Genomic DNA, 22,426 nt, shown 5'->3' with positions numbered 1-22,426 from the left:
AACCGAAACTTCACTACGAGCCCCAGCCACTCTTTTACTCCTGAGTCTCAAGAGACAATTTGAGAATGGACAAATTATCTTGTTAGGGGGTAAACGCCCAGATATTTTATTATTTTAAACTAATATTTCTTTTCTTTCCGATAGTTATCTTGTGCATCTTTCAAGGGACTCTGTAGCAAGTAAATCAAAATTCACATTGGAGAAGAAACATCCATCATGTGAACACAGTTTTAAGAATTAAGGAGCTACTGTAACTTTTTCTTTTTCAGGTTTTGGGAATATCTTTATTAGATACTACATTATTTTAGTCCTCAAATCCCAAACTAATAATGATATTACCAAAGACATTTTTCTGCACAAAGAACCAGCATCCTGTTGTTGTTTTGGACCCTGCAGTGTGTCCCTACCTTTATTTTCCTGTTATGGTTATCACTTCTTGTCTCTTTAGCTTACATGTTGTCAAGGTTTTTTCAGGTGTCACCCTAAATAGTTCTGTAAAAAAAAAAAAGAAGAAGAAGAAGAAGCATAAGAACTCATCAAAGCCCTTAATTCTTCTGTTGAAGAACTTAAGCAACTCTGACAACTTTAAAGATATCCATCTTTTGCTCCTAATGTGTCTTCAGTCAGTGCATTAATGTGACACTATGAATTAAAGTCATTTTTAGCAGAGCGTCTTCTCCCTGAATCATGAAAATGTGATTCTGAAATGAGCCAGAGATGGTGGCCATGGAGCAGGGAAGCGTGAGTGAATGCATGTGACAGTGCTCCGCTCTTTATCCATGGCAGCCCTGCAGAGAGGAGCCTGCCTGCTCGCCAGTGCCTCCATCTGTCTGCAGCCCTGCGAGGAGTATCCGCTATCCACCACACTCACACTCTGCTCCACGCTGCTCCGCTCAGGCCACGCCAACGCCAACTCTGCTGGTGGGAGCTATATTTACAAACAGCTGCCGTGGCACTGAGAATCATTGAAGGGGAGGATGATTTACATGAGCAGATTAAAGTGTCACCACATATCAAGGTATAAGCTCAGTGAATTCCGTCTGTTAGTCTAGATGTGATTCATAGATTACCACACAGTGTGCAAAAGAGTTCAATTGAAACAACATTTTATATGATTTTATTTCGATATTTCCTCCTCAATAGAAATTTTGTGTGTAAATAAACATTTGTTGCAGGTGACAAACAGGCATATTAGGAGTTTCAGTCACACAACACAGCAGAATAAAGGGAAAGTCTGGCATGTTTTAAGCTTGACGGGAGGCCGTGTGGAGCACAGCAGTGTCTCAAACATTTTCAGTGACAAAAATAAAAGTATCTTAGCACAGAGGCACACATTGCACATTGCTACTATATGTTATATTTCACATTAAAGTATCTCTTATCCAACAAATATACACAGAAACAGGGCAAATGATGTCCACATATAAATCACATTTACAGAGTACCTTTGTTCTCCTCCTTTTCTTTTGGCTTTAAGTTAGAGTTATGTTTATCTCAATTTGCATCACACATCCTTTCATGCACTGTATAAAGGGTTAAATGTTGAAGTCTTCTCCCCTCCCCACAACAATTTTTTATTCCCAAAGCCTCTCTCAATTTCCTCATAAGGGGAAGACGAGGAACCCGGAGAAGGTGGAGTACTTCCAGCCCCCCATCAGGTTCCCTCTCTCCAGTCTCAAGTAGGCTTTGTCTCCCTTCTCCATGATCACCAAGCCGGCATTTGTTGCTGCTTCTCTGGTCACATCCTGGTCACCAGCAAACGCTGAGATCATTGGCCAGCCATTCAGCATCAAACTGACCTAAATGAGAGAAAATTCAATCGATCAGTTTTTATTTACACTGCTGTAAGAAAACTTCACTTTAACTGGCAGAAACCTCAAGCAGAACTAGACCTATTGGAGGACAGCCGTCTGCCTGACTGTGTGAAGGTTTTAAGACGTGTGAGAGCTGGTATAGTGGAGATTTTGTACCTGAATAGTTTGTCTGTTGTATGCCTTTACAACATGGAAGTTGAAGCTGTAAACGCCTCGTCTTGGGGCCAGGAAGACGCTGCTCTCTTGGTCAAAATGAGTGCCCACATTCACCAGAATCTGATGTAGAGGTGGAGGAAGGAGAACAAGAGGGAGGAGAAGAGAATGACTGATGTACATTTGGAAGTATAAAGGTTACTGGAGAAAAAAAAGGAATATTGAGGGGAAAAACTCAATGTACTCACAGACTCAAGGCTTTTTTTTTTATTTTTGCACCTCAGACTTGTTGAATAGTTTCTTTATATTTACATACAAAGGTTATTTTCCAAAGAAGCCCCTGAGTTGATGTAGAAATACATAAAAATTCAGTATCTACTTTTTTATTCCCATTTCTTCCCTCACTGTCAGAACTCTAATCATATGTGCATCTTATTGGCAGAACACTTCTGACCGTAAACTATTTATAAAGTGTCTAAAAGACGCTGTGTAGAAAAAGTGACACTTATTTTTGTCTGAGCAGAGGAAAAAGGTCCCACTGTGAAATAAGGTGAAGTGAAATACCAAGCATCAGTGTAAATCTGAAACTTTTGGACACATTTTGTACTCATTCACAGCTGCATACTCACATTATCAAAGTAGATGATCATGGTGCGGTTGCTCATGTCCGTGGGTTCGTGGTTGGTCTGCCTACTGACAGAGAAGGCGACCCGTCCCGAGCCAGAGCGGACTGACATACCCAGAGCGTTTCCAGCGGGCTCAGAAGAAGGAGTGGAGTCACACACTACCAGACATTTCCCCTCTAGGATGATAGGCTCTGTGTCATTCTGGGCCCTGGACCTCTGAGGCCCCAACATCAGGAAGAGGAGGAGACCCAGCAGTAAGGGGAGGTGGGAGAGGGGTAACCTGGGATGCATGGCTGAACCTTGAATGTTGGTTGAATTTCTCAGACTGATTCACTCAGGATGATGAAAAACAAACATGCTATGAAGAGCAAAAATAACTCTGTGAAAATATTCTAAAAGGGTTTTTTAAGGATTAAGTTCATTTATGTGGACTTCAGCAACTCTTGAGCCAGCAGACTGGCCTCAGTACTGAATAATTTTCAGAGCTGTTCACTGGGAAAAGCTGTCACTCATCCTGTTTTTCCTCTTTCTGTCTATTCCTCTTTTTTTCTGCCTTCAAATCCCAAATCCCCTCAGCGTCCCGCGTGCTGTGTCAGCAGGGGCCAGAGTGACAATCACACCAACGCTCTCCGGGAATTTTCAAGTTGATTTCATCAGCAAAAGAAAAAGTCACAAATGTCGGTGAGACGTAGCTGAGAAAAAAGAGAACATTTGGAAAGAAAAAATGCCGCGAGTTAGTTGAGAGAGAAGAGAGGGAAAGATGAAAGATATGAGGAGAGGTGTGAAAACAACAAACAGAGGATGTAAGAGTCTGGAGAGGTGACAGGGAAAAGATGTCGGACCCAGGAGGGAGTGAGAAACAGAGAGGGAGAGGGGGAACAACTCCACTGAGTGACCATCTGTCTTCTACACATATCCCCCTCCTCCCTCCCAATGCTGCTCTGCACGCATTCCCTCACACACACAACACACACATTACACACTCATATAACACACTCTGACTCGTGCTTTTGTTTCACACCTATGCAAACATAAATATCAGCCACAAAAATCAACCTAACTTTCACATTTCTTCTCAGGTTTGTTGTTAAACTCAAGGACGTAGGTGTTGTGACCTCATGTGATGCTCTAAACTTTGAACAATAAGGATTTAAGAAAGTGTGCACACATCTCAAACAAAGACAAGTTACAGCCTGTGTGAAAGCATCTCTTTCAGCTTTAATCCTCCATCACAAACACAACGCAGACACACACCAGGGCAGTAAAATCAGTCATTCAGCTTGAAACAAGTATCTTAAATTACACAACTACTTTCCCTGAGCACTTCAACCTTTCTGAAGCCAGTAAAGAAAATGGAGGATCACCTGTTTCCTTCTGAGCAATCTTGTCCTCCATATCAGGTGCAAACAGCAGATTCCCCCAGGCTGAAATCTCATTAAAGTCTCTGATGTCTCGCTCCTGTATCACATTGTTTCTCAGCTCGGCAGTCAGTCCGTTCTCCACCGCGCCAGCGCCTGCTCTGATCTCTCCCTCTTAGCAACACCCTCCCTCTCCTGCTTCTTTCTCACCCTCTATGTTACATCCGCCCACTCACCTTTACAGTGAAGTAAAGAAGAAAGGAGGATAATTGGGTATCTGAGCTGCATCAAAGAGCAAAAATAATGCATGAGTGGCAGCTTGTTTTCTTATTTTATTTTGAAGTATCATATAGAATCAGGGACTTTCTCAAGTGTGTGTGAGTGAGTGTGTATTTTCCAGCTGAGATACAAAAGATCAAATGCTTCATTTATTGCTTATACTCCATGACTGGAAAACAAAAACACTTCAGAGTAATGCACGTGCCTAAGTTGGTTCTTTTTAAGATAATATGACCTATAAGAGACTTTATATATTGGATAAATGTTATCATTCCTCTGTATATATATGTTATTATATTTCACCTGTGTATATGATCCTGATAAATGTACACATTATATCTAAAAACATGAAGTTGCATTAGCACATTGAGCTTTCTGAGGTAGACCAGCGATGCTTTAAAAAAGAATGGGTTGAAAAGATGAAACTCAAACCTGGCACCTGAACTGAACTACATTCAAATCTCCTCTTACAGCATTTCTACAGCTTCCTGCCACTAGTTTGCAAGAACTGGACTCAGTGGGGTAAGTGAAACACAGTCTCAAAGTTTGACTGCAGACGATGGTGTCTTCTTTTTCTCTCTCTTATGCCACAATTCAGGATCCACTTTTTCACATTTCAACGCTCCATCCTCAGAATCACCTGATCATATTTTAAAGGGAAATTTGTTTTTCTTGTCTTATGGGAGAAGAAGATGAGCTCAGCCTGTGACTCCTGGTAAAAATTCTCCATCAGGCTGTGATACATGAAGAAAGAAATCCACTTCTCATGGCATGATTTCTCCTTTTTTCCTCCTCCTCTTCAGACTTTGACGATGGAGATGTGGCTGTTCAGCTCGGCTTTGTAGAGTCCGAACCCCAAACAGGCTGGCTGGGTGAAAGTGGTGGAGAAGGTGTGGATGTGGATGAGGTTGCTGGATGGTCCCACCTCAGAGAAGGTGATAGAGCCTGCTCCGTAGTCCACGGCGACAGCTACACGGCTGCCAGTCATTTGGTACGTGAGGCGGGTCTTCTTGCGGTTGTGCCAGGCAGCAAGCTTCCTGTCGTGCTGCTGGGTCAGACTCCAGGATACCTGAACGTTTAGAAAGGCATTTCAATCAAGACACACAGTTTATCCTTTGTTAAAGCTTAAAGGTTAAAGATCTTTTGAGCGTAGTGGACAAAACTTTATTTTATTGACAGCACCAATTTTATTGGCTGAATAGCACCATTCTTTCATAATTATATATATATATATATATATATATATATATATATATATATATATATATATATATATATATATATATATATATATATATATATATATATATATATATATATATATATATATATATATATATATATATATATATATTTTTTTTTTTTTTTTTTTCATTTTTTGAGGTCCTACATAACCATCACACTTTCTGCTGAAGTACAGTCGGCTCTGGTTCTTACACATTATGAAAACAGTCTGAACCTTTTGGTCTGTCTCTTACACCAGACTAGTTGGGTCTCAGTTTCAGGCTGTTCTCTTGTGTCAGCTTTTCACTCTGGTTGAGACAAATACAGTACTGAAGGGTCAAACGGACTCGTGTTTAATTCAAGCTCTCAGAGGCTTTGATTTTTTTTTTTTTACTATGTGAACAACATCATGAAGAAGCTACGGTGGCCGGTATGTGTCAGCCAATTTGCAAAAGCAACAAAACTAATGCAAAAGCCACCACACAACGGAAGTTAGGGGACCGTTTTTCCAACAGTCACAGAAAAGTTGTGAAAGTAAGTGAACGATTGTTTTCTTTTGTAACCTAAGATATGATAAACATAGCTCTAATGCTAACGTAAATAAATATAAGTACTATGGAGGATATCAAAAGGTGACACCCAGTGTCAGTGAAATTTTATTAGATGCATTGCACCATTCTTTATTTTTTTTATTATTTTGCAATAATAGACAGACAAAATAATGATTAATTAGAGCTTAACATCAAGAATTTGCATTATGAGTTTTTTTTAACTGATCTGTTAAGATCAGTAACTTGATTTATCAAGCAACCTATTCCCGCATCAAGAATGGATACATATTTATACATTTTATTGTAGCCTTCCAACTCCTGATCATTCAACACTGAGTTTTTATCATTTCTGCATAATAGACAGTGTAGTAGACAAAGTAATTGAGTCTGAACAAGTGTTTGTGAGTACAGAGAGCTTTGTTAGAGCAAAAAAGTGATGTGATTTACTTATTGGGCTGAACTCATCATTGTCTCTAATGACTAAATAACCAATTCCACAATCATAGACGCTTTTCTGAAGTCAGAAAAAAAGTGAAGAAGTTTGTGTGGAGCTGAGATGATCCTTCATTTGTGGTTGTGATGGGTACCATGGTGTAAACGCTTCATCTGAGAAGACATATCTAACTGTTTGGTAATCTTCTCTTGATGCTCCAGTAAAATCAAACATGTTAGATATTGTCTAAGAGTTTGTACCATTCAGGAACATGAACACGACTGAATATGCCCCCTTCTCCAACAGGCAACAACACCCCAGGTGGATGTAAAACATAAAGGCAGTCTGTTCTCCTATTTTTAAACTTAGATAAGAATTTCTTCCCCTGTAAGACTTTAAAAACGTCATGTGAGACACACTACAGTGCAGCATCTTGGACAAAACACATTGAAAGTCAGGCCAGAAAAGGAAGCATCAAGCAAAGGCTTGAGTTTCATTAGTAGAGAAAAAGCATAAGCCTGTAAAATGAAAGAGCTGTAAGAGACTAAGACGCTCTTACAGCCCAACAAACAGACATGTTCGCCACTTTTACCTTGTTGTTCCCAAAAGCGTTGCCTTCCTTCCCCTTACGTCCAATACTTCTGTAGCAGACGCCAATATCCCAGAATCCCTCGGCCTCCAGCTCCCAGTAGTGAGTGCCCGAGGAGAAGGTCTGAGCAGTGAGGACCTGAGGCCAGTGATCGAAGCGTTCAGGGTGAGCAGCACAGGGGAGGCGGCTTTTAACCCGCGTCACTGAGCGGAGGTCGTCTGAGATGCTCAACAGAGGATGAGCCGTGTTTGTGTCCAGAGTCAAAGGACTGGTCACTGATGGAGAGGTGAACAAAACAAAAAATATGATATAAAACTGTCAGTTTCAACCAAGTAACATGAATGGACAAGATAAATTACACTCAAGTTTCTTGTGACTTTTTTTTTTATAATGAACTGCTGCAGAGAAACAATATCATACCACAAGTTTTGATTATGTAAGTAATCTCAGTTTGTTGTGATTGTCTTCAAATTCACAGAAGTGCTGATTAATAACAGCACTGACCCTTGTTTGATTTTGTTACATTTTTTCATGCCTGAGTTACTACATTGTGGTTATTTTTGCCAAAACACAGAGAAAAATCAGCTAGCTCAAAATAAATTTTAAAGTAGCTCGTGAGCTCACTATTTAAAATTTGTATTTCATTTATTTATTTCATAAACAAGAAAAACTGAAAGAAACAGAAGAAACACAAAACAAATTTCTAAAAACAGAGTCAGGCTAATCCCAATATTTGTGCTGCAGTGATCTGTGTCCATCTTCCAGTCATTAGCACTCTCAAGGTGGCCTGGCTCATACCTGCTGAAAAACACACCTTTGCATCTAACTCCCTTCACAGACAAACTGAGTGGCTGCACTATTCAGGATTTCATTCAAAGTTCACCTTTTGTCTCCTCCGTTCCTACCGTAACATTTAAGCTTAACTTGCATCAGCTGGTTGATAATCCATCAGTCAATCTGTACAACTTTCCCCCTCTGAGAAATCAAAGCATGTTCCACATTAAACCCTTCCTCTAATAGGATAAAATAAACACATCAGGCGTGTGTAATCCATGTGTCACTCACAGAGCTCTCGTTTGAGGTCACCGAGGCAGCGGAGGGTGGCGGTAATGAACTCTCTGTACTTGCTCTCGATGTCCTCTAAGATGTGTTTTCTGTCCAGACTGACGGTGTCAGGGGTGAAGAGAGGAGTGTTCAGGTCCTCTAGTAACCTTAAATAAAAGAGCACCACACACGCACCGCATGAGGGGGAAATCAATGAGGGTGAAAACATCAGCACAAAGGGATTGTACGATATTTGTCTTGCCTGAACATTGCCTCTTTCTTTTGTGTGTTCACTATATCAACATCATCCAGAACACACACAGCACACACACAGACTACACATCCACACACCTCGTTCCTACAGTAACACCACACTGTATCACTGATGTGATGCAAACTTACTTTGTGTCGTCTGATTGAAAGGCCTGAGGAAGAAAGGAGCGAAGGACAGCTGAGCAAAAAAACATCTGCATAAAGCAACCTATTCACAGAACACTTTACACATGTCTGTGAATCTGCAAAGCCACAGAGAAAGCAAACAAGGTCAAACTTTCATTCACAAGTAAAGCTGAGCACATCTGTGGCCCTGGACATTTCGTTCTCTGCATATAAGCCTTCCTTAAACAGCAGCAAGCACTGAGAGGGAAAAAAACAAAATCTGCTCTGAGGGGGTTTTCATTTCTGTGTTTATAACTTCAGGAGGGGTAGAAACGAAGGTTTCTTTGGCTTAAAATCCCTGAATATTTTCATTTCAGTTTAACCTTGAAAAAGGTTACAAAATCACCCGGTACACATATTCTTTTCTTAGACAAATTCTCCCAGTGTGACCATTTTTCTGTGTTACTTATCACAGCTGGGACATTGGTGAAAGTTTTCGGGGGATAAATGTTTCAAGGTTTATCTGACCAAAAAAGAAAAGGTAAGTTATAAGAATGAACTTCCCTTCTGACCCGCTAAATCTTCTTTGACCAGCTTTATGACTGAAAGGGAGGCCACCAGGAAAAAGGATCCAAAAGAAAAATATTTCTTCACATTTTTGTCAAACCCAATGAAAAATTAAAAAATAACCAGGGCACAGGTTTAGCCGAGTTCCTGGACTCAGGCCTTTATTGTATGTTAGCCCTCGCTCTCAACCACCCACGTTTCCAGTTTTCAGTTTCCATTTACAGTTCTTCTTTAGTATTTTGCAAAAGCACATTAACACATTCACCTGTCAGGTCAACTTTTGCAACAGAAAAACACTTTCTTTTATTTTCACAGAATGAAACGTGGTGGATCAGAAAAACCAGCACAGTCTCATCCTGCCATCTGTTTATCTCTGTTTAGTGGAGAGAGAAGTTTTCTTCATGTTGCAACAATGGCTTCACAACCGACACTAAGGTCCTACAACACCATCACACTTTGCCTGGTTCTTACACATTATGGAAACAGTATGACCCCTTTGGTCTGTCTACACTAGACGAGTTAGGTCTCAGTTTCAGGCTGTTTTCTTGTGTTAGCTTTTCACCCTGGTTGAGACAAATAGAGTATCGAAGGGTCAAATGGACTTGTGTTCAAAACTAGCTCTCAGAAGCATTGATTTTTTTACTATATGAACAACAACATGAAGACACTATGGTGGCCGATAGGTGTCAGCCACTTTGCAAAAGCCACAACACAAGGGAAGTACAGCCACAACAGAGGTTGGGGACAGTTTTCCCTATGGACACAGAAAAGTTGTGAAAGTAAGTTGATGATTGTTTTCTTTTGTAACCTTGGCTATAATAAATATAACTCTGATGCTAACATAAATAAAGGAATATAAGTACTTTGAAGGATATCACAAGGTGACACCCCCTATGATTAATCTATTATCATAGATTAAGTTGATTATTTACTTAATTTTACAACTTTTCTGTGTCTGTTTGGATAAGTAACCTCTTTTAACTTCCGTTGTGGCTGTACTTCCATTGTGCTGTGACCGTACTTCCATTGTGCTGTGGCTTTTGCATTTGTGTTTTTTGCTCTTGCATCCATTTTGTAGCTTTTGCAAATTGTCTGACACCCGGCCCGACCCGTAAGAAACATTTATTGGTTCAGTTTCTTCAGGATGAGGTATGAAAAACACAGACAACAAAGCCAACAGCCTGAACATGTTATGTGTGTGTTTAGTTATTATCATGCAACAGGTGAGAAATTAAACCAGTAGCAAAAATGTAAACAAACATACAGCCAGAACCAGCTACACGCCAACTCTCATCATCTTCACCATGTACACTTTAGCTTGTTAGCATGATTATTATGGGCACTGAACACATGGTAAAGATGTCAGTTTTACGTGTTTTATTCCAGATGAAGTCAAACCTCAACCAAAGATATCTAAGTAATAACAGTTAAGCCTGAAAAAAACTTAAACATGATCCGCTCAAACATGTAACAACTGTTTCATTAAGCCCAGCTGTTTACCTCATTTGCACCACAGGAAATAAAAAAGGAAGTAGATGTTTTCCTCTGAGAATTATGAACAGACAGAATAGATTCTAAAACATTGATTACAACTGAGGTACTACAAGAAAACAGTTGATTTCAAGAGTTAAACCATGTTTATCTTTAATGTCCAGCAGGGGGCGTATTCAATGGTGCCAGATGTTAAAATACTTAACTTCTCAGTTATTCCGTTACCTTAGAAAACATTTTTACCAGTTTAAAGACACTGTGCTAAATATTATTTTGGGGTTGATTGCAGTGACACCTTTGACTGGAATCTGTAATGTTTTTCCAGGATAAAGACTCCATTTCCCATGAGCATTTGCACTGGCAGTGTAAAAAGAGACATCACTTTTGCTGAGGTGTGCACTTGTTTTTGAAGCAAAATGATTCTAAACTCTACTTTTCTTCGTTTAAGACAATTTTCCCAGGTTGCAAAGCAATAAGGTTATGTATTTATTTGTAGTTACGTTGTGCTATTGTTTGAAACGTGATGAAAATTTCAATTTTGTAAACTCAGTTTATAGCTTAGTTTAGTAAGCAGATGATCCCTTTAGTGTTAGTAAAAGCCTGGTGTTCCAAGACGTGCCCCTACCGTGTAACATTAGTGAATCTTGGTTATGTCCTGCCAGCGCTCATCTACCAACTCAAAACAAACGTTTCCTTGCTCTTCATTTTACTGTTTGACTCTCTTGTTTGAACAGACCACTGCAGAGTAACTGCTGCATGTGGGTTGAAATGAACATTACCACAAACAGCTTAACCCGTGGTTTAGCCTGTGCTCTATCACTCTCCAGTTGAGCTTTTTTCTGCTCTTCTGACCTTTTTTGTCATGGGATGTGACAGTGACTTGTCAGTCAGGATAGAGAAATAACTCCTCCAGATGTGATCACTTATGGTTTAATGAAACCAAGAAGGAGAAAGAAAATGTGCCAAACTCAAGACTTTATAACTTGCAACTTGGACAAACTAACTCTGGCTTTAGCTTCTTTATTTACACTTTGGTGTCAACCAATGTGATAAGGAACCTTCACTGGACCTATGCTCCCAGTGCTGCAAAAATAGAAAGCTAAAATAAGAGCGATCAGGCTTGGTTTGGATATTCTGGTGAGCACACCAGAGGCTGAACTTTAGCAGCAGTTAATCTCACCACCAAGGGAATTCTCACAGTGATACAATTTCAGCAACACTCAGGATAAATTAAATTTAAAAAAAAAACAAGACTGCCTGATCAGCGCCGACTCTTACCCAGATGAGCAGGAAAGGGTCGGGCTCCGCCAGCAGGGAGGACAGGTAGTGCTGGATGCTGAGTGCTCGGCTCATGTCCTCCCTCACCTTAGAGCAGTCCTCGTTTACTCGCTCTATCACCTGCTGCCTCTCCCTCTTGGTGATGTCCCTCAGTGCCATCACCAGCTTCCTCACCTGGACCTGCAGGTCTGAGCCCAGACGCTCTACCTGGGTGTCGTCCTGCTTCAGAGAGTCCTGCAACCCAGAGGCGTGAGAGGTTGTTGTGAGATTCCACGTCAGCATTTGAAGCAAGAAAAAAAGATCAAGAATAAAACAAGGACAGTCTGAGGATCTTAACAGAAATATGAGGCTTTAGTGCTCAAACATTACAGGATTCATAGATGATTGTGCACAATGAACATTTAAATAAGTCACTCAGGATCAATCTGTACAACGACCCAATGACAAACATCAACATGCCTGAAAATCACTCAATTACACTGTCATACATTTTTAAGACACCACACTTACAGCTCAAAAGTAATAACCAGTTTAGTGATGATGCTTTATGTTACTATTGTTGAACTGTTTGCCTTGTTTCTAACTGATGTCAATTTCTGTGTTTGCAGATTGAAAAAAAATTGTAAACAAGAGTCAAATCTCTCATCAGTAAACACACATCAACCATTAAAGCCGATCCTGGTTCCTCAAAAGTTTCCTCTGAAGTTGAATCAGGTGTACTCACAGTCATTGTGTTATCAATGTTCTCGTGCTCTCTGAGGATTCGCTCTCCTTCTCTCAGTTTATCTTCTGATTTTCTGAGCAGTGTTTGAAGAATAACCTGCAGAGACTCACGCATGAGAAACACTCATATATATGATGCAAAGAAACAAACACATGCACGGTTTGTTTAGTCTGACCTTCAGATCCTCCTCCACCTGTCTCAGCGCCTTCACTTTGTGCTCAGCGTGTCCTCCGTCCAGCAGACAGTCTCCACAGGCATACACTCTCTCGTCTGCACAGTAGTAGCGTAATATTTCTGTGTGTGTCGGACATCTTCTCTGGGAGAGGTCCATCAGTGGATCCACCAACAGGTGTGTGCTAAACGCCGGCCTCTCCAGATGGGGCTGAAGGTGTTGGGCACACAGTGACACTTCACACTTCAGGCAGGTCTTGACGGCTAACGGTGGCTGTCCTTCCTCTGTATCAGAAGGGCAGCAGTCACACAGCACCTCGCCATGCTCCTCCTGACACTGCGGGCAGGTGAAGCGAGCTTTCTCCTCGTCCTGGGCACTCCAGGCCTCGCGGATGCAGGTGGGGCAGAAGCTGTGGCCGCAGGGCAGCGGGTGGGCTTGGCTGAAGAAGTCTCGGCACACAGAACAAGTCAGCTCTTCCTCTCCAGACGCCATGCTGAGCAGATGAAGGCCTCAGGCGGCTGGCTGTGTGTTTGTCACACACTAACAAAACAGTGGGTTGTCAAAGAACAGAGAGACAAGAACACATTGATTATTCTAGAGAGATTATTGATTACACATACAAACTTAAAAACAGGAACTACTTCTGGCTTTGAGCTGGGGTGGCCGGAAAAATTTAAGCAAACCTCTTGTCAAGGCTTTATTACAGGGGTGGCCAACCTGTGGCTTGGGAGCCGCATGTGGCTCTTTGTCTTTTGGTGTGCGGCTCTTCAATCCATTCTTAAATTAAAATTAAAAAGATAAAATATTGTTTTGTGTAGTGGTGTGCTGATCAATCTAAACATTGATCTATTGATCCATTGCAACGTTGGGATCAGTATTGATCAATACTTGGGTGGTGAGATTGAGATTGAGATTGAGATTGATACTTAAGTTTCAGTTTCTCTTCTCTACACGTGCTCCTTTCAATTGCTCATGCAATCATAGATAGAAAGATGACCCTTTGTCTCTTCTGCAATAAAAACAGAAAATTAACTTTAAAACACCTCCAAGTACCACTTTAAACACAATAAATCTCAGTTTGAAAAATGGAAATGTATTGATTTTCATTTTATGTCATTTTGTTAACATGTGAGAGGAAGTGTGTTTGTAAGACCACCTGCGTCATGTGGCTCTTCGAGATACTACAGTAATTTCTGTGGCTCTTGGTCTCTGACTGGTTGGCCACTCCTGCTTTATTATGTGGGGTAATATGTGGTGGAATATAAATATCATGACAGTGACACAGAGACTCTCTGTCTGGACCTCTGTTCAAGCAGACAGACCGTTCCTCCATGTAAATATCCAAACCAATCCCAACACCACAGGGGAAAGTACATATGAAAAATATAATGAAAAATGCTAATACAGAGCCTGTACCTGACACTGAGAATACTTTATTTTAACATACCATTTTTCACAGCTCCTACATAGATAAAATGAATATGCAGCACAAAGAATAACACTGTTAGCATCTGATTATTCTAATTAATTCTGATCTGGTTTGTCTTTAGTTTTATTTTATGCTATACTCGCTAAATTATTCTGTTTAATATATTCTAATTGTAATGGTTTTTACTTCATAATTTCTTGTTTGCTACTGTGAATTCTGTGAACTCTGTGAATTTTCCCATTGTGGGACAAATAAAGGATGGATATCTTATCTCATCTTTTCTTTAAACCACTATACTTAGATTTATCAGAAAATGAACTGTTGTTGAGAGCCTTTTGATTTCTTTGAAAACAGTTTAAAATTTTTGAAAAAAAAAGTAAAAAAGAAGCTTTTTCTCCTTTTTAAAATGCAAAAAAAGAAAAAGAAATATTACTGATTTTTTTTTTTTCAGTTGGTGACAACATCTGACCAGGTTGTGATCCAGAACCTTGACACCTAGATATCCGAGATCTAAATAAACTTGTCCTGGAGGAGCTACAGACTCAATAATTACAACATTTATTTATTTATTTATTTATTTGTTTGTTTTCTTTCTCTTCAATTGGTTTTTAGACATTTCAATCAAATTTATGTACTTTTACTTGATATAGGATAATTTTGATCTTGATTCTTAAGTCAGTAGGTAGAAGGAAAACATTGGTGTGAATAAATTATTCCAAAAGCAGGACAGAAAAATGTTGTTTTTTGGTCAAAATAGTCTTGAAAACACCTTGAAAAAATCCTGACAATATCCAGATACTGATACTGCCATCAAAAATCCTGACATCTTTTCCTTATATCGTCCTCTAATGGAGAACATTTTCCTTGAGAAGACACAGAGTTTACTGATGGTTATACAGCACGTAACACTAGAGAGAACTGACCACTTGTTCTCATGGTATCAAGAGACAATTAGTAAGTGACTGATTCCTAAAGAAATCACGTTACCTTCAGGGTTAATAAATATGTCAGACAACTGTCCCTCCCACAGGGGAACAGCACTACAGAGGAGAGGGGAGGAGTATGAAAAGAAAAACAGAAACCACCACAGAAGAAGAAATGCTCAGAAGGAGGGGCTTAACAGAGAAACATACTCTTCACTGTAACATCTTTAAGTTCTTTAAGACTTTCTGCAGTTGATACGATTTTATGAGGAACAGAAATGACCACAGCTACATGACCAAAGTGTTGGTCATGTAGCTATGGCAACATTTCTTGCAACATCTTGAAAAAGCGTTTCTGTTTTTCTTTTAAATAAAGCTTAAATTTTTCTCTTTTTCTTTTTGTAGTATGTGGTTATTACCCTGTGTGTCTTTTGGGCGAAGTTGTTCACATAAGACATATACATGTTTCCACCACACCCACACTTAACCTTTCCCTTTTATACCTTTAAATAAAACAGACATCATGTTGTGGGCTGTGAGACGCCACATAAAAGCAGGGTTTTCACAGGACATATGCTGCTGTTTCATGTTCAGTTACTCATGCTGGTGAGAGCTCAGAGACAACTGGGTTTGAGAAGGTGGCGAGTGTGAAGTCAGTGTTTCAATCCAACTGTGCGTTTAGACCAGTAATCCTGTACACTGGGCTCTCGCCTACTGTGCTCTATATATAGAACACTTAACCATAGAGCCAGAGTTTCTTTCTGAGAGTGGACAAAATAACAGAAACACCTCCAAAGCTAATGCAAGATAATACAACACAAAAGTGACCTAAACAAGCTGAGACAAAACCCCTTTGACATGTGATGTTGAGTTAAGTGAGAAATAGATGAAAATTAATCACAGCGATGGATCTGGTTTGTTATTAAAATGTTTACAGGTATGAATGTTTATCACAGGGAAGATAAATGGCTGTAACACTGACTCGAGATGAACGTTAACTTGAATCTAACCCAAGTACCAGGATCAAGAGATCATCCTTGACAGCTTGTTGGGCTGATTAAGTCTCCGTGTTCTCTGCTTTTCCGTGTCTAACCACAAACTCACATGTTTTACTCTACTGATTATGAGAAGAGTTTTTAATAAACTGACGTAGAGGAAAACTGAAGTGTATTTCTTACCTGTTGGTGTCCTGTTGTTTGCAGATTGTGGCCATCGGTGAGTGTGTGTGTGCAGTGTGTGGTCACTGTGCCGGCTGTGAAGGCTAATCCCAGCAGATCAGCCTCTGCTTGAACCCTTACACTGGACTCAAGGATGTCACATGACCCTGAGGAGAGGAAAGGATGAGGTATTGGGCAACTCTAGAGAATATTTTCTCTACAGATCACAGCTCAGTATTAAGCCTCTGCACTTAAAGCGTGTCATTTATTTTAAACTGTTGGTATATTCTTTAAACCAGTAAAATGTCAATTTAGTTTTTTTTAATCTTTAAACTTGTATGTCTTCCATTTGTTGATGTACAGTCCTTAAAAAATTAATTGGACCACTAGCCAGTGTAAGGTGTTTGCTTCTGCCGCCCTAATTTAACTATATGTTTCTGATTTTTTACAGTTTGTTCGTGTGTGTGTGTGTTGTCTCTTTGATCCAAATGGTCAAATGCTAAAATACAATTACTGTTGCGATTTCTGGGAAGGAAAAAAATGGTTTTGAAATTCTTCTCTCCTGTTCAGAATGGTGAAGTGTGGGAACTCATGGAGAATGACAGAATACAAGCAAAAGGACTTGATGATTCTGGGTGGATTACTTGTTTTTATGACAGGTGGTCTGATAAATTTGTTAAGCACTTTTTTTGTCTTCCATCTGTTTAAAGCAACAGTAAGGGAGACAGCTAGAATACATTTGCTTGATGAATTGCTCCCTGTGCTGCTTGGCTGTTTTGCCTTGTTTTGAATATTATGACTGCAATGTTGTGTTGTTCATTGTTTTGTTAAATCATAAAAAAAATAGTTGAAATTCAAGACAGTTCTTTTTCAAATGAGTTAATAAGAGCAAGAACATTATTTCTTTCTTTCCATGCATCAAAGTTTCGATCCAGTAGCCTTGCCTTGACCCTCCCATGATCTAATTTTATTATCTTCCCTAAGACAAACACTTTGGGTTTGCATATTTGCTCATATTGCTAACATGACAGGGAGGATCAAAGATCACATAAAAGCTCAGACCGCTGAATAACATCACTACTCTTTTGGGAAACAAGGGTGTGAATGATATATTACAACACAATAAACAAAGACGGTAAGAAATTGCTTTTTTTCCCACTTAAAACAGGTTTAAAGATTTAAAGGTTGTGGTATCATTTAACCTATATTGTAAAAAAACTTTGTAGCTTTTTTGTTACATTAACTTCTTATTGCTCTTTTTGAGTTTTTTTTTTTTTTTCTTCTATCATTGCAGTGAGCACAGGTTTTTATCAAAACAGGTTATTTGTAGCCGTGAAATTTACTGATAATATTTACTGAAGTTACCGTTGTCGTTTAGGATTTTGTGTACTTGCACTTTTAAAGATGTAAAAAAAAGTACTTTTACTTTAACTAACTAAACATTTTTAAAAGAAGTATTTTACTTTACAAAATTTTACACTTCAACAGTTACTGAGTAACTGTTATATGAGTATAAATATAAATATATGTATATGGACATGTTGGTATACTTTCCTCCTCTGGTTGTTTGTGCCAACTCTAAGTTTTCTGATCATATCGCTTCCTCATCAGGTTTGGTTGGAGTCAGTTATCGTCCCTACAAACAAATTGGAAAGTACACTTTCAGGGTTAAACTTTCACTCCCTAAAACTTCTGAGTTGGTTATCAGTCTTACACCAGCCAGATGACTTGGGTATGTGAAAATGCATCAGTTCTCTGCAAAGACCCCGTCTATTACACGAACGCCATTGGTATCACAGTGGACTGGGTGATATTCCTCATAGGACTGCCTGAGGTCACACTGGCCTGCTACGCTCTGCTCTGTCTACTCAAGAAGGACAAAGCAGCTCCAGTCTTCGCTCTAAACCTGCTCCTGTCAGATCTCCTTCAGATCGGGATCACAATTGTCTTTATCATAAGCAGGTTCTTTGACCCCACCTTCTACCCGTTCCTCAGGGCCCGCTGCATCGCTCGGCTCTTTGTCCGCCTGGGCCTCACCTCCAGCCTGAGCTTCATGCTGCTGATTTCTGCAGAGAGGTATGTAATGGTGGCTTATCCTGTGTGGTACCACACAAAGAACAGTATGAAGTTATCCATCCAGATCTCCATTTGCATATGGATCCTCTCTCTGGCCTACTCCTCCCTGGATTATTTCTTAATGAGCTGCACAAGATCCCCTTTGTTGCTGTTCTCCATCTTCTGCCTCCTCCCTGCTCCATTTCTTGTGGGACTCTTCATCGTCACTTGGAAAGCTCTCAACAGGAGTATTGCTGTGAGACATGATAAGAAGAAAAGGAGAAGAGTCTGGGGAGTTCTCAGTTTGATGCTGGGGACGTACACTGTTTTGTTCTTCCCATTTAGTTTCAGGAATCTCTACTACTCTCTCAAAACCAATAACAGCTCAGAGACAAAGGATTTGGTCAAGGATTTGTCAGGTGTTTTGACCAGTGCTCTGGTCTACCTCAGCCCTTTGCTTGACTCTCTACTATATATTTTTATCAGGACTGACATTAGAGACACAGTGGAGGCATTTCCCTGCTGCAGATCAGTTCTGATGAAGCTAAAAGGATCTAAGGACTCTCCTCAGACTGAGACAGCTTCTTAATTGATTAAGTAATTGGTTTGTAAAGGGAACTGCTTTAGGAAGTATCAAATCACACAACTTCTGATGGGTTTGAGTCTTAAAGACATGTTTTATCTGCATTACATTTCAACAGTTTCTGTGAAAATTTGGTTTTATGGACACACAAATTCAAAACTTCAAAAAAATGTTAACTGGTGGATTTCAAAACTTTAGCCAGATAATGTGTAAAATGTTATTTTTTTTGTAAAGCTGTGTGTTTAACTTAAAAGACAAGTTATAAAGGCATGTTTTTGTGAGGAGGAAGAAAGGCTTTGATGATCACATGGAGTTAGATTTCATTTATATCAGAAAGTGTTAGTATGTCTAAAGTTTTGTGTGTTTAGTTTTCTGTGTATCACTGCTAGCTGTACTTAAATTACACAGGTTTTAGTCAAATATATTAATGATAATTACCACTGAATACAAGACAGTCTGATGATTTGATTAACATAGTTCTACAATGTGATTACCGAGAAAAGAAAAGGGGTAGGGTTAAAAAAAGTTTATCCTTCCCCCTTTTTTTAATCCGTAAGTTGGATGTTTCACTGTTTCCTGATTTGTTGTCATATGTTGCCTTTCTTTCTCATTGTTCATCTTTTTAACTACTGTTGTTTATTTATTTTACATATTTGAAATAAAAAAATCAATCCATCAACCAAACGACTTTGAATGCTAAAAAAAACTCTCACTAATCAAATGTTTCAATTCTTGGGATCAAGGCCTACCTCACAAACCTGAACAACAGTCAGAAACAAAAAAGGAGTGATGAGACAAATACAAACTGCAAAGATAACTGCGTCAGATAAAAGAGTGGGAGAACCTCTCACTCAGTGTCAAACTCAGTGCTTAGGGTATGAATCAAAGGGACACTGTGTACAAACAGGAATATTTAGTAACATCTGTTGGTCAGATTCTGGATAGAAACACTCCCTCCTCATCCCTCCCATCTGTGAAGGAATGCTGGCTTCAAAGACAAGACGCTCTTTTAATGTACAATGAGTGTGATCATCTTATCATTCTATCTATCAAGTTTTTACCATTAAAATTACCATCAGTTCAAATTCTTTCACACACAACAATCACTTGCTTTCTTTTTTCATTTCTTATAAAGCTGAATTTGGTGACCACTCAAGAAATAAAAACAAAGCGGTACATCTGCTGTGCTATAGGCAGCTTAATACTGCACAGTGAGCCTTCACAGCACCTAAGTAACTGTAAAACTCAGAGAGTTACAGAAAATTAAAGAAGGTATGGTAAATAATATATGCACCAAAAATTTTAAGTAAATAATGGACCGAATGACTTGCTCTGGAAAAAAAAAAATCTCTTACCTTCTCAGCATTTTCAGCTGATTGTTTTGGTTTCAATGCCAGAAACTGTTGGCTCCCCCTGACTGCTTGCAACATGTATTTCTGAAAAGAGAGACCTAAAGATCAACAACCTGCTTCTGAACCAAACTGAAGACAGGTGAGTAAACAGCATATTTAAGCACTGGGCAGTGAAAATGTATCCCAGAGTACGTAGAGTTTCTACAACAGAAACTTTGTGTAACCTTTGCCAATAAATGAAAATACAAATACCTTTTTTTTATTTCATTTTTTTTCTTCACTATGTCCTGACAAAGAAAGCTTTGATGATTTCATCATGAAACAAGGGCAAACCTGGAAACAATGTGTCATAAACATGACAATATGTTGCCTTATGTTTGTCTTTGGGAGACACCTAGTGGTGTTGCAGCTGTAAGACACAAACCAAAGCACATGACAGTGTACCATGAGAAATAGGGGACATAAAAAATATACTGTTTTCTAAAATGGAATCAGTTTCATCATAATCACAGATAATGTTTTATATATGGACATTATACCAATAACTAAATGTCCAGGTACCAAGCTGCCTGTCCTGCCGCAGCACCATAATCTGCTGACAAATCCTGTACTGTCATGCTGCAGCTCGTGACCTCCTGACCCTGCACAAAATAAAACCACACATATGGTGTTTCAGCCTCTTACAGCATGGCTGCAGGGGGGTGGACGTCAACAAGCTAACAGTTCACAAAACAGACTCTTCCAACATTTCTTATTAAGCTCTGTAAAAAAAAATATATGTGGTGTGTTTTTTTTGTTTTTTTTTTGCTTGCAAAAAATACTTTTGGTGTGTTTTTCATTTGATGAGATTCACTGACAGTAACTATGGATCTCTTCTATTGACACTTCTCACTAATATTTGTCCACTCTCCTGCTGTTAAAATAAACTAAATGTTCTTTAAAGATGTTATAGTGAGAGCTGGTGATGTGATGTAGTGCTCACGTGTGGTTCTAATATTGCGGTCTCTTCATTTGTTAAAGATAAACATTGAAGACAAGTGTCAACAAAATCAGATTTGAGGATTAACAGCCTGAATGTCTGCACACCCCCATCAAATATCTCCTAAATGTTAGCATGCTACTTATTGATAATGGCTTACGTTCAGACAGCTATATCTACTGAGTCTTAGCTCCACAATCATACTTGTTGAGCCCTGAATTGTAGCAATGTATTTTAATGAAATATCATCTCAATCCACATTTTAACAATGGATTCACATTTATTGTCCTTTTTGAATGAGTGTCTACATCACTAACCTACCTTCTTTTACAATACACGCACAATATTGTCACTCCTTCAGAAAAAAACCTTTTTTTTATGGGCTGTACATAATTATACTTATGGTGCACTATTCTCTAAGTCTCTAATATTATTCCTGGGACAGAAAAGTGATTGTGGAGACAGAGGGTAACACACAAAGGCTTCATATGAACATTTCTTTCACTTTTTTCATGTAGGATATTACAGATGATGGCATTGCTCATGGAACATGATGGAGTTTGTTGATGTTCCTAGTGAGTGATTTTAATGGCAAGTGATTGAACTGCGATGCTGAATAGATTCACATGCCTGTCTTTGCAAAACATCTTTTACTAAACTAAGTCATTTTGGCTTTTGGAAATAGTTTTAGGTTCCTTACACTCTTATAGAGACAACAATGCATCCTAATTAAACATATTCAATAATAATATTAAGCATTAAAATTTTGTGAAAATATTATTTTGTGTAAAGCGAGCGGGGGTCCCCACACCTGTGCAAATCACCAATTTTCAAATTTTAAATCACGTCCACTTCAGCCCTTTGAGACAGATGTGAGTCTGTCCGGGCCTGCACTCCTGTGTGACATGCACACTGAGAGCCAATGTGGAGGTAACCGTGGTCACTGTTTCCCTGAGGACCGTCTGGCGGCGAGGGCCATTAATTATAAGAGACAAGCAGACAGACAGCTAGCCAGCTCACCAGACGGACGGACAGACAGACAGTACCGCAGAGAGCGCAGACAGGCCTGACAGGAGCAGGCCCGACAAATACAAAGAGCGAGGAGGAAGAGCAGCAGCATGCGCGGCCAAGAAAAATAATCCTCCCCCTGTAGCGGGTACAGCTCTGTGCACCGCCCCGCTTCTCCTGCTGCCAGAGGACTATGAGTAAATACATTCAGGCATAATAACCCTTTGTCATAAGAGAAAGACACGCCATTTGCGACGGA

General features: G+C 39.4%; 1 protein-coding gene across 5 annotated transcripts; it reads right to left on the bottom strand.

Moving 5' to 3' along the window:
* Positions 1-1,100: 1,100 nt before the first annotated feature.
* On the bottom strand, positions 1,101-22,390 carry cbln12 (cerebellin 12). 5 transcript variants are annotated; one of them, XM_074688403.1, is made up of 12 exons: positions 22,180-22,390; positions 20,184-20,264; positions 18,168-18,499; positions 16,212-16,357; positions 12,685-13,221; positions 12,510-12,605; positions 11,786-12,019; positions 8,474-8,496; positions 8,093-8,238; positions 7,031-7,302; positions 3,958-5,299; positions 2,972-3,285 (listed from the first exon to the last, which is right to left on the bottom strand). In XM_074688403.1, the coding sequence occupies exons 5-11, from the start codon at positions 13,171-13,173 to the stop codon at positions 5,030-5,032; spliced, it is 1,530 nt and encodes a 509-aa protein (XP_074544504.1). In that variant the 5' UTR covers positions 13,174-13,221; positions 16,212-16,357; positions 18,168-18,499; positions 20,184-20,264; positions 22,180-22,390; the 3' UTR covers positions 2,972-3,285; positions 3,958-5,029. The 5 variants fall into 5 exon arrangements, with proteins under 5 accessions (XP_074544508.1, XP_074544504.1, XP_074544507.1 ...); XM_074688406.1 differs by lacking the exon at positions 22,180-22,390 and having other exon boundaries at positions 2,972-3,404; positions 20,184-20,353; XM_074688402.1 differs by lacking the exon at positions 22,180-22,390 and having other exon boundaries at positions 20,184-20,353.
* Positions 22,391-22,426: the final 36 nt, after the last annotated feature.

Source organism: Halichoeres trimaculatus, unplaced genomic scaffold (genome assembly GCF_033239565.1).
Source record: "Halichoeres trimaculatus isolate MK-OKI-2021-1 unplaced genomic scaffold, fHalTri1.1 fHalTri1_scaffold_15, whole genome shotgun sequence".
NCBI lineage: Eukaryota > Metazoa > Chordata > Actinopteri > Labriformes > Labridae > Halichoeres > Halichoeres trimaculatus.
This window is presented reverse-complemented; position numbering and strand designations above follow the sequence as displayed.